This window comes from Eucalyptus grandis, chromosome 9 (assembly GCF_016545825.1).
Source record: "Eucalyptus grandis isolate ANBG69807.140 chromosome 9, ASM1654582v1, whole genome shotgun sequence".
NCBI classification, from domain to species: Eukaryota; Viridiplantae; Streptophyta; class Magnoliopsida; order Myrtales; family Myrtaceae; genus Eucalyptus; species Eucalyptus grandis.
Genome location: NC_052620.1, coordinates 6,550,183 through 6,563,042, shown reverse-complemented (window position 1 = coordinate 6,563,042; position 12,860 = coordinate 6,550,183). Strand labels below are relative to the sequence as shown.

Here is a 12,860-nt window from a genome sequence, read left to right as displayed (position 1 = left end):
TAAGTGATCATATCAACATATCAAAGGTAAAGGGCTCCATCATATGTGCACAATTGAAATATTTTTCCAAGAAAGAAGTCTCCATGTGATGGGACATCTGTACATAAATGAGAAATCCAATTCTTAAAACTGATTTTGACACATGATAGTAATCAATATGGTAGACAAAAAAAGTGTAGCCAATAGGTCAGCATAACCATTAAGAAAAATAACATGGTGCCCTGAAAGACAAAGTTTATCAGGATACCAAACCACACACTCCTTCCCCTAGAAATCGATCAGACTAATATGATACATTTCGAAGTAGAACCTCTAGCTCAATGTCTCTAAATGGATATAACCATTATACTTTCATGTGATGCATCTATGAACATGTACCTTTACGTACTTTTTACTATATTTCGACAAAAAATAAATAAAAAGTTTCTTAGTAGGATGCAGTCCTCTACAGATAAATCAAGCATATCCATAGGCATGTCCTAGTACAGGAAAACAATCAAATTTTAGTCCCTTCAAATAAGCCGACCATATCCCACGTTCAGGATAGATTTATTCTATTTTCCCTTTTCTTTCAACAAAATGAATCAATCACGACTCCAAATTCCTCGGAACATGCTTGGCAAACAGTATAAGCTTATTAAAAAGCAATGTAGATATGTCCAGCTTCATCGTAGTGTAGTTTTCTTGTTCACGAGAGAAGCTAATAAAGGCGTTTTTGGTAATGTTTCTATTTCTTTGTTTTTTTGGTTCTTTTTTCCTCAAAAAAACAAATCCCTTCGTGTATGTCAGTTAATTTTTCTATTTCTAAAATAGAAAAGTGGCCACGAAATAGATTTGGAATAGAAACAAGAAGTAAAAAGAATCTACTTTTTTGTTATCAAGAACAATTGCTGAAACAAGCACATTTCCTTTTCTTTTTTTTTTCTGTTCTTTTTTTCCTTCCTTCTTCTTCCTCCTCTAGCTAGTTGTCGGGCCTCAGCGATGGCTAACAACTGACCAAAGACAACGGGCAACAAGTTCAGCCTTGCCTAGGCACCGATGAGGCTCAACCTTGCCCAACCACCATAGGTGAAGCCTTGCTCGAGGCCCCAAGGTCGACCTTGCTGGCCATCGTTGAGGCCCAGCAACTGGCTAGAGGAGGAAGAAGGAAGAAAAAGAAAAGAAAAGAAAAAGAAAAAATTCAAAAGAAAAAAAAGAAAAATCTCAGAAAATTATTAAAAAAATTCCACGTCACAAAAAAAAAAAATTAGCGACGTACCAAAATTTCTGTTCTTTTTCTATTCCGAATATAGAAATTTTAGGTTCATACCAATGCATTCTTCTACTCAAAAACTCATCTAGGGAATAGAATAGAAAAAACTATTTCTAAATAGAAATTTTTCCCAATAACAGAAATGTTACCATACACACCCTAAATGTCGTGAAGTCCTTAATTGTTATTTGGAAGAAAATGGTTTGGACAGTTTCTCATACTTGCACCAGGTTATCTTCTGTTATTGGAGGTTCCATCGAGCAAGAAATTAGGCTTGGCACGTTATTCATTACCAGAAGAAAAGAAGGATCGCCTCAAGCCTCAATTCTTCTCTCTGCTTCTTGGTTGATTTGGAAGGAGTGGAACAAGATACTTTTGATGGAGAGTAAGGGTCTGTTTGTTTGTGTTCTTTTTTTGTTCCCCGAAACACAATTTCTGCTCTTTTGTTCCGGGGAACAAAAAAAGACAAAAACACGTTTGTTTACACTTTTGTTATTGGGAACAAAAAATCTATTTTTGTTCCCGGAACACTTCCGAGAAACAATCTCTCTCCTATTTTTCCTTCTCTTTCTTTTCTTCTTTTTTCCTTGGCCAATCGCTAGCCTCGGCCATGGCCGCCGAGGGCCAGCGACCTCGCCGGAGCATCGCCGGCCCCCGGCGAGGCCAACCTCATGCTGGCTAGCAAGGCTCAGCCTGGCCAAGCCACCACCATGCAACACCAACCTGGCAGTGGCCCGGTGAGGCTGCTGGCCCTCGTCAGCCAGTCGCCGACTATGGCCGAGGCTGGCAACCGGCCAAAAGGAAGAAAAAAGAAAAAAAGAAAAATAAAATAAAAATATTAAAAAATTAAAAGAAACAAAAAAATTATACAAGTTTACTAAACGTGTTCTTCTGTTCAAAAATTATTCCCCGGAACAGAAATAGTTTTTTCTATTTGTGTTTCCTGGAACAATATTTGAACAGAAAAGTTACCAAACGCACCATAATCTTCCATCTCTATTTTTATTAAAAATTAGCTCAAAGTAACACACTTTTGGTATAGAGGAAACCTACATGTGGATGTAAATGCCTTGGTTAATATAGTTGATGATAATCTTGTATTTGAGCTCTCTCTTTTGGTTTTCAGAGCTGTTTTGTAATGGCTTCAGCCTTCTTTTCTTGGACTCCTTATGCACATGGGTTTGCGGCCCCTTACTGCCCTAAAATTTAACTTTATCTATCAAAATTTATTTTATTTAAAAAAAAAAAAAAAAAACCCTTATAAATGCCCTTTTCTAATGGCTAGCAAACTCTGGACCTTCCTGTTACTATGTGGTCACTCACTGAAAATATGGAAATTCCACAAACTAAAGAAAGATCAATACTGTCCTTATGCTTTTGGTTTAAAAAAGGTTTCAAAATTGGTCAACATTCTTGAAACTGATATAAGGGTTAACAGTTCTGTAATACCGCTTTAGGGAATTTATTAATCCTGTATAACAGAAGTATTCTCCCAGCAAGAATTTTGATCATTATGACAAACAATGAGATGTAATTCCTTCTTTCCCTTGTCCTTTACAGCATCAGTAGCAGCAACTAACAGACCAGCCAAAGTTCATTTGAAAGCTACATCCAAATACATTAAAGTGGGACCTGCCAATGAGTTTTGTGTTTCGCAGAGAAGCAAGGCCCCGCCATTCTCCTCATGCTCTGGGCAGGATAAGGGAGAAGATACAACTTCCTGTTCCTATAGTTCAAGTTCTTTCACTTGACATGACCCATTCTCTAGCAAATTTTTGAGACGGGTGTTTAATTATGATATGGATATTCTGATAGATTTATGCAGAAATCTTGATCAACTTTCAGCAGGTTAGGTGAAACTGTACTTATTATTGTCTGTAGAAGTGATGACCTAGAATAGAAATGCATAAATAAGATGACTGCAGCACTTCCATTAGGAAGTAAATTAGGGCCTCTAACAATGGTATTCTGGAATATTGTAGTTTCTATGTAATTGTATAACCATGGAAAAGATGAACCGAAAATGAAGTCTTACTTTGATGCCACAGCTACATCAGTATCACTGCCAACTTTTCCATACATCAAAAAAGCAGCCTGGAAGATTATTCTCAAAATGCCTGCTTCCGAGAGATCGACGCCCACAAGCATATCTAGGGATCTAGTCATCCAGCAAAAAATAAGAGAGAGTCAGAAAAAGGAAACAGAAATATCATTGTCAAAATTGAGTAAATCAAAAACTGTAGAGTCAACTCTACCATTAAAAATATTCAACTTTTAGATAGTTTTTTTTTAACTTGGAAAAAAGAGTTCTGATGAAGTCTGACTTTCTGTGACACAAAACAGCCAGTATTATCTGCTCATGTTCCATGCTTGTTTATATGCTAGAAACATCTAAATTTTGATTCAAGTTTCCCATACTTGTAGCAATTATGTGATCACGTTTCCAAGTACATCTTTTACTCTTATAAACCGGATTTGACATAATTTTCGGTAATAACCCATCCACTTGATTCATTCATGACAGAGAACGATGAACTGCAGCCAACTAGTACATTTTTCGAATTGACCAAATATTGAAAATGGCAATAAAGACCATTAACATCTTGATTTAGCTCTTATAATCTCTATGGACTTGCAGAAAGCAAAAGCTATTCCCTAATAACAGTAATGACAAACAGATTCGAATATTTTGAGGGATATGAATGACTAATCCATTGACAAATGTATACTCTACTTTTGATCAGTAAAAAGATAAATGTCATTAAAGGGCACCATGATGAAGGCTTGCTGGCTAATAGTGGAGTCATTGCCCTACAGATATGGGATGGATAAATATAAGGATGGACTGCAAACTGTGCTTAAATGATGGCATTCCAAAGAGCTCAAAGATCAAATAAGAACTCATTCACAAGAGAATCTACCATGTCTATGAAGCCAATTACATCCCTGAAGAAAAGAGAAAATCAATGCATAGAAACAATACATAGATATGACAAATAAGTCAGTTAGACTCCATTACTAAGACATCCATTCCAAAAACATCATGGAGTGTCTGCCTGCCTTTGCAAATTCCCAGCCCCACCTCAACTTAAGAGAAGATCAGTCGTTTCTGGTACAATTCATCGCAACTGGACATCAAATTATCTCCATGTGGTCAAATGTCTAATTTGAAGAACACTAAACCATCATCTCCTAGGTTTGACCTGACCAAACCCCTCAAACAAAAGGGAATTGAATATGGAACCATTTGTTCCAAAAGCTGAAGTTCTTAGATAAAGGAAAGACATGTATATTATACATTACTACACTACATGCTAAGGCTGGCAGTATGACAAAGGCTCGAAGGCATGTCAATCAATATGTGTGGTTAAAAAGATAGTGAGACCCATAATTTATAAAGAAGCAAGATCACTTAATTTTGGTGATGGGAAATGAGGAACCAAAGGACACGTCATTTAAGTCAATCAGTCGTTCTCAATGGTTAAGTATATGTAGTCTTCTTCTCAACATGAATAACAATGGAACAAATTATACGTATTGTCAACATGATGTGAGACTAAAAGTATACATGCTAAAAAAACACTAGCACGTTCCACCAATTAAAACAGGCAAACAACATAGCAAAGTAGAAAAATATTCAAAATTTTCTACACCAAAACCATGACATAAATTAAGGAGTGACATACAATTTCATAAAGAAACTTCAGAATATTACCTCTCTATTTCATCAAATTTCAAATAGTCCAATGCTAGTTGTAATTGACGTATTCGAGAAACTTTTAGGTCCCATCCTGCCAAGACAAGCACCATTCACCGCTAGGAATCCGAAATACTTGAGAAAAAAGAAAGGAGTAACAACTGATCATAGTGAAATGACTACAAAGAAGTAGATGATATGATCATAAAAGGCAAAAGAACATGTGTATGATATATTATTTTCCAACAAACAACAATTGGCAAATTAGGGACCACACTTTATAACAAACAGGTTGAAGGCCAAAGAGATGCACAAGTCTTGAGTATTGTTAATTTCCTATCCAAGCACTATTTTGTCAACCAAACATAAGGAATTTTTTTCTATTACTATCTGTATGACACTATAGCACATAATTAAACATCAAAAGATTTCAAATAATATTCACAAATAAGCCTTTTGAATGTGAATGTAGTTGTTCTTATCACATCAAGGTTAAAATAATTATGTAAATGTCATACTAAAAAATATAGAAGCACTGACCTTTCAAATATTTTTCATCTTCATTTTCTTTTTCAGACTGCGACTCATACAAGACATGTTCAGTTTCATTTGGTAACAGGAATTTCAAATAGTCCAAATTTGATCAAATTAAAGTACTAAAAGTACACAGAATATGCTAGATTTGATCAAATCTATCAACTCATCTAATGCTTTTAAGCTAAACCCCTTCCTTCAACATGAAATATCATTCGTCTTCCAATATACTTCAATTATTTTAAATATATTTGGCTCATTTGGAATTGCTTTTACAGCTTGTGACAGGCCAGGTCCTTGGATTTAACCAGTTCACTGCTTAAAAGTTTGAATATCAGGATCTTATTCTTGACTAACAAGATAACCATGTTACACATCTGCCATAATAATAAGCCACTAAAAACCCCCTCAAACCAACTGCAATCTGAAAATACATCTCCTGCAATATTCAATATAACACCAACACAAACCACCCCCCGGGCGGGCAGATCTGCGTCATTTTTCCTTTCTTTACTTTATTTGTGTTTTTAAGGGGTGGCTGGGGTTTGCATCCTTGACAGAACTTTTCTTTGTCACTGGTAACTAAGTCACCAGGAATCATTTAATTTATATGAACGATAAAGAGTCATCAGGGACAAAAAAAGAGGGAAAACAACAGCCTCCAAAGCTAAAAGGAAAACGATGGACCTTCCAATATGACTTGCTAAAATTTTCTACTATAAAACCAGGAGCTTTTCTCCTAAGTATACCACTCCTATCCAGAAGTCAAAAAAAAAAAAAAAAAAAAAAGAGCCATTGGACCTTCTGTCTGAAGTGGCAGACTTCGGTCATTGATTAATCTTAGTGCTCGTGATGACGATTGTGTAGCTCAAAAAGAAAATAAAACATAAAGATAAAAGATCCTCAGAAGAAAGTAAATGATGATAAAGAAGCAGCAATAACACGGTCACATCCAGCTCAGCCTATTCCTCTCACAGTATTAAGTTCAGCTTCAGCCTACTGTCAATAGGATGAAAATATCAATGCCAAATATATTTGAATAAAAGAGTCGGAAGCCCAGTGCAAAACATTTTTTCATAGGTAAATTACTTCGATTATTCTACAATTGTAATTATATCAAGCTTTCATGTCTACATACAGTCCTCTCGAGACAAACAATTTCAGGCTGTGAAGACATGCTCCACATAGAAATACCAGATCAACTAATGTTCAAGTCCAAATAAACACGGTGTATATAAATTCAAGGCCCAAAGAAATGGCTACTGCTGACAGAGCATAAAATGCCAAAACATGGTTTTCATGGCATTGGCAATTTGATATATCAACAGCCAACTAAGAACAAAAGGACCCCCCTACTAGTGTGCTCCAATAAACTCAGATCTCGTATTAATTCCAGCTAGTTTCCATTCCAGTTAAAAACTTAATAGTTCATATCAAAGTGTGTGAAGTGGTAACACATCCACATTGATTAAGAGATATATAATTAGGATTCTTGTGTGTACTTATGGAATGTATATGTGAAGTTAGATCACATGCACAATGATGCTAGTGTATAAGCTTGTGCACCTATTGCTATTCCCTTATCTCCATGCTTTAGCACAGCTAATGATCCACAATGCTGATACATGTCATATTCACTGTCATTGGCTACGTTCTTTCGCAATATTTTAACAGGTGTCACAGATTTTCTTCAGAAAGATTTGCCACAACATAGCTAGCATTCATGTTCACAGCTCCTGCTAAGTTGGGTTTAACCAGTCAACAAAATGACAGAAAAGAAGCACTTCTGACATATCCAATCACAATCAAGATGCTTATCCAAATACAATAGCCAAAGGACAGATTGCCAAATCAATAGTAGAACTAATGAAGAAAACTTGGCCAATGTCCAGACTGCAGATGCAATTACAAGGAACAACCAGCAATTGTAGATCTCACAACCACTACGAAGTAATGAAACATAATGTAGTCCTTCAAGCTAAAAGAAAGCATGAAAGAATATGAACCTCACCATTCTCTAAGCATAAGCAATCCGCCACTCTTGGGCCCTCACAGAGAATGACTCTATCTAAAACGTCAAGTTTCCAAGGTGACCAAAGCCGGTATCTTTCTTCAATTCCCAAGTGATTACCAGCTTCATCTAGAGCGCCTCCATCATTACTTCTGAACTTATATCCTATAGATTTAGGAAGCCTATTTGGTGAAACTGAAGTTGAGGGAAGAACTACTGAAAGTCCATGCTGTGTCACCAAATACAGGCATCCCTGGAAAGTGCATCCAACTGCTTCTCCAAAGAAACCCCCTTCACCCACTTGGAGATTGAAGGGCTTGGTCTTTGTATTCATACACTGGTCATTACAAACAGCAAAATCCACTTGAAGATTACAATGCATAACTTGGCAACCATCTTGCTTCAACATGTGCTTTTTAGCTAGCCTAGTGATTCCCAGAGGAGACAAACATATGCAGTCATCTGCTTTAAAACCATCCGTGGGAAGAAAGACTGTGCGCCTGCACTTTGATTTTAAGTTTAAGCCCTGAGAACTCTCATATGTTTTCATCGAAGTGGCAGATCCAGTCAAAGATGAGTCCTGCTCACTTCTCATCCCACTCAAATACCAGTTCTGGTATTTCTGAAGCTCCTTACTTCCCTTGTTTCCATGTTGCATTCTTGAAACACCAGGATAAACCAACGAATGCCCTATATCAAAACCACCAACCTCCCACCCAACTAGTATCCCCAACTCATGAATAAGTGGCGGAAGCAGTGCACTCAAATAGTGTTCAGCTGGTAAGAAATCGGCAGCAGATACTACATATGTCACACCATTTTCATCAACTGCAGCTAGTAGAGATGTGTAAGAAGCAGCAACTAGCCTTGTAAACTTCCTTTTGACATTAAGACGACTGCTTTGATGGGTCAACTCTTCAAAAGTCTCAACTGGTTTGACCTGTGGTTTTCTGCCCAGGTGGATATTTTCTTGCTGAAAGGAGCTCAACTGAGAACTTACTCCGCAAGCTTGCATGATATCTAAGCTTCTCACATACTCACCAGATATTGCCACATAAAAAGATATCAAGCCGGAAGCAGCAAGGCAAACAACTAGACTATCAGAAAAGCAAAAGTCTGTCCACACTCCTGGCAGGTCCAAGGTTAAATGTTCCCCAAGCCTTACTGAGGAAACCCACTCAATTCCCAAAGAAGCTACTCTGAGAACAACAATGAAAGTTCTGCTCCCCAATCTTTTAGTGGCACCACTACTGCTAATTGAACTATAATCTTCTGATGTTAAGACAAACCCAATCAAGTAATGTGAATTGCTGGAGAAAATTTTGGAACAACTATAGTGACAGTCAAGGCCAACACCTAAAAAATTGGATAATCTATCCGACTGAAATTTAGGGCTGGAATTTACAGATGCATCATCAAGTGGATCAAGAACTGTTTCAGGTTGAATATCTTTGGCGTCTCCAACATAATGACCATTGGAAACAGCATCAGGAGATGAGAAATTATTGTCAAAAATGGTAAAAGAAACAACCTCAGCAGAGTAAGGATAGGACAGCCCCGAAGGAAACTGGATCCATATTTTACCATCAAATTCCACAGTTTCAACTCTGGTAAAGAAGGACCGCAACCACCTCTTTGAAAGCATGTTGCTTAATGACTCATCCTTATCTGAGCCTTTGTGATCACCCGTCATTTCTTCAATTACCTCAGTGCAATTTCCAGAGACCTCCAGTGATGAGCTAGAAGGCTCTGTAGTTTGAGCAGTCGAAGCACAAGGGCCCCATTCCATCCACCTTCCTTCCCCAAATTCAGACTCTGGCACAAATTTAGTTCCTTCACTGGAATTATTATGTTGACGAAAAGCATGAACCGTCACCCCCTGTCTCCCGGAAACAAAAAGAAATTCCTTGAATGGAGTATCCTGGTGATGACTATAGGTGTCACCACATGCACCCCAAGCCAGTGAATTTACATCTGAAATAAATGGATAACTATGATCTCCAGGAAAGCTACTACGATAAGAAAACTTGACATCACATTCTGTTGCTGGTCCCGATGTGGATGGCAAATTATTCCCTAAGTTTGACCTATTATAATCTGTCGAAGGTGACAAACCGTGATCCTGAGAAGTCCCATTGCCGCAGCACTCTGAATTATTTGCGATGTTCAAGTCCCCTGCAGCAAACATACACCAATGTAAAATAAGGCCAATTTGTATTGGAAGAAAGAACTCTAGAACCCTAATAACAAAAAGAATCATAGTTAGCAATCCACTCAAAGAACAAAAGCATATCCAAATCTCATCCCAGCTCAAATTCGCGATGCACATAGACAAGATACCTCTAAGCAGGGGAAGGAGCGCGGCTTCGCACTGGTACGAGAGCAGCAGCAGCAGCTGCCGCGTGGGGGATATGAAAGCCTCGCGAAACTCCGAGAGGTTGAGCTCGGCCCGTGGAGGGCTCCATTTCTGGAGCTGCAGCACGGCCGGAGCATGACCACCGAGCGGGTACTCCATTCCGGAACTCTGCCACCAATCAATCGGAGGAGCAAAACGTCAAAACGCCAAACAACACTCTTTACACCCGCGGCCAACTCTCTACTCCGCGCAATCAATCGGACGGCGGTTAACGCGGCGGCACGACGGCCGACGCTCGGCGCGCGCGCGGGAAAAAAGAACGTACGGATCTAAGAAGAGCCGCAAAAGCTCGGAGGTACGGGAGAATAACGGAACGGAGCGATCGTCGAAGGAGGCGCGGAGAAGGACCTGGCGTTCATCCAAGAAGAAGCGAGCATCCACGGCGGCAAGCTCCGATTGCCGAAGCGAAGCGGGGCCCGCCCTGCCCTCCCTAGCGCTCGGTCTCTCTCCCGTCTCGTCGGTCCGTCGGTCGGTCGGTTGCCGCGCCGACGCTCGGGGACCGCTCGCGGCGGAGCGCCCCACGATTCCGCCTTATCCGCGCCCGGCGGTGCGCGGCGGGGAGAGGCGGCGGCCTTTCCGCGGAGGGCGATTGGTACGGAGGAGGACGGCGGAGGAGGACGGCGGAAGGAGGAAGTTTCCGCGATTCGCCGAAGAAGGGGTGATGTCCCGCCGGTTAACGGGAGGGGAGAGAAGTGGGGAGGTGGTGACACGGAGGGCATTTTCGTAAATCCGGACCGACCCAGCGCGGTTTGTCCTGATCCAGCGAAGTTGCGTGCGCGTTCCTTTTTCTTTTTTTCTTTGGGGGTTGTTTTTTCCTCGATGACGTCAGCGGCGGTTTTGTTTTCTTGCGAATTCTGTATTTTCTTTTCTCTGGAAAGTATTTCTTTTTCTTTTTCTGGGGAGGGAATTGTCAAAATTATCCGTGCGCGGTCCGCACATCGCCACAGGCTTTGGTACGGCCTGATTTAAGGATTATTTTAATATATTTTTTTCCGGCTGTATATTAACGAGAATTGACGATTAAGTCCCAAAAATTATTATTAATAAAAAAAAACACTACAAATGTCATAACTTTCTTATATCGCTTTCAATCAATGACTTGAATACTAATTTTTTTTTCAAAAGACATCCCCTCAAGTGCTAACATGACATGAGTCATGGATTCTCCATTTTTTATTCCATGTCAACATGGCGAGTCAACAAATTTCATCTACATCTAGATGGGCACTTGAAATACATCATAATATCATGGTCGGAAAATATTATAAGGTCCCATTTTTTTGAAAAATAAAATAACGTGATCAAAATTGAACCATTTGCGTAATTTCTCCTATTTTTGTTCACTTGAGTTCAATTTGAATTTTTAAGTAGTGTTGCGACCGCTTGGCCACTATAAAGCTTGCCCGAACCCAATTGACTCAAAGGGCAAATGAACCGTCTTAGGCAACAATAATTGCCTTGGGCTAGCTCTCTCGAACCCGATTGCTTTTACATTAGTTAGAACCCAACGCGCTCCAGTGATTAATCAGATAGGGTTTAGGTTAAAGAAGGTTGCGGATGATTTAAAAAATTATCGCGCATGGAACAACGTTTAATCTATTCCAATCGAGCTTGTAGAACATGATTAACGAAAGCTCTTGCATAAAACTAATAGACCAGCTTTTTTTTTTCTTTTAGAGGCTATTATTTTCACTGTTTCTCAGGCCACTTTTTACTTTGAGCCCTTACATTCTTTAATAAAATCTTAATTGAGTCATTTTTTATTAAGGATAATTTAGTAGGTGGACACAAAATTTAAATGTTTGTTTGTATATAGCAGTATAAATACTACCGTACGTACTTATTTTACGAGAAATCTGTACTTATTTGCTAAAGCTCTTCTCTAATTTTGTCCATTCCGCTCGTACGGGAATATAATACTTTTGGAGTTACGGCAGTGACAATCTTCTATATGTGATGGAGACAATGAAGAAACTAAGAAATCATGTGAAAACAATATAAATCACGAGAGATATATAACGTAAGTTTACACTAACTAGATAATTTATATGTCCTATTTTACTATATATAAAATTAAATTTATCTTGGATTAATTTTTGTTTATAATATGACATTATTGTTTTCTCGTCATCTTTTAGGCAATCAATTGCTTTGCGCGGAGTATATGTACAAATTTAAAATTGAACATGATTTGCCTATATATTAGAGCCAATACCATAATTAGTTTGGATCTCGTGCAAACCTCGGCAACTCTAGATGTAAAAACACTTAGAGGGTAGAGTTAGGTATAGAACTCAAAAAATATATTGTACCAAATTTGGGGGCTAAAGTGCAAGCACCAATACGCTAAAATAAGGAACACAACCCCGTCAACTTGCTTATAGTATACCTGTTAGACAGTAGGGCAGCCCTTGATTGGTGTCACAAATCGTGCTTCTTAGTGAAGAACCCAAAAACCACTGTTTGGCAACGTGCCAAAAAAGGATCGATTCCCGATTTTTGTTCCCGAAATCGGTTTGGGACAAGAATCGCATTTGGTAAAATTTTTGTTCTCGGGAACAAATTTGTTCCCATAATCGTTTGGGAGTAGATTTGAGAATAAAAAAAAAAGTTGATTCTCGCGTCCGAGAATCAAAAAAGAATCAACACAATAAAACTCTTCTTTTTTTCTTCCGCCATCTCGCGACCGTCGCCCACCGCCGCCCGCCGCCGTCCGTCGCCGCCCACCACCACCCGCCGCCGGTCCGGCGAGCTCGCCGAAGGCTCGCCCAGCCCCGGCGAGGCCCGCCTGTCCACCGGCGAGGCGAGGCCCGCCTAGCCACCGGCCGGGCTCGCCTAGCCTGACCGATGGCCAGGCGGGCCTCGCCCAACCCCGGTGAGCCTCGCCTGTCCACCGACGAGGCTCGGCCGACGAGGGCCAACCTTGCCGAGGGCCGGCGACGCTCGGCGA

At 39.6% G+C, this 12,860-nt stretch overlaps 1 protein-coding gene across 3 annotated transcripts in view; it reads right to left on the bottom strand.

Annotated features, from left to right (window-relative positions):
* Positions 1-10,575, bottom strand: part of LOC104418188 — a 34,221-nt gene extending 23,646 nt beyond the window's left edge. The window contains exons 1-5 of one of the 3 annotated variants that reach the window (XM_018862669.2): positions 10,176-10,575; positions 9,835-10,018; positions 7,495-9,669; positions 4,968-5,043; positions 3,288-3,410 (exon numbers count right to left, since the gene is read on the bottom strand). In XM_018862669.2, coding sequence (XP_018718214.2) covers positions 3,288-3,410; positions 4,968-5,043; positions 7,495-9,669; positions 9,835-10,009 — 2,549 coding nt within the window. In that variant the 5' untranslated portion in view covers positions 10,010-10,018; positions 10,176-10,575. Of the gene's footprint in view, positions 1-3,287; positions 3,411-4,967; positions 5,044-7,494; positions 9,670-9,834 lie in introns of all 3 variants that reach the window. The other 2 variants (XM_018862670.2, XM_039301702.1) reach the window with 2 other exon arrangements.
* Positions 10,576-12,860: the final 2,285 nt, after the last annotated feature.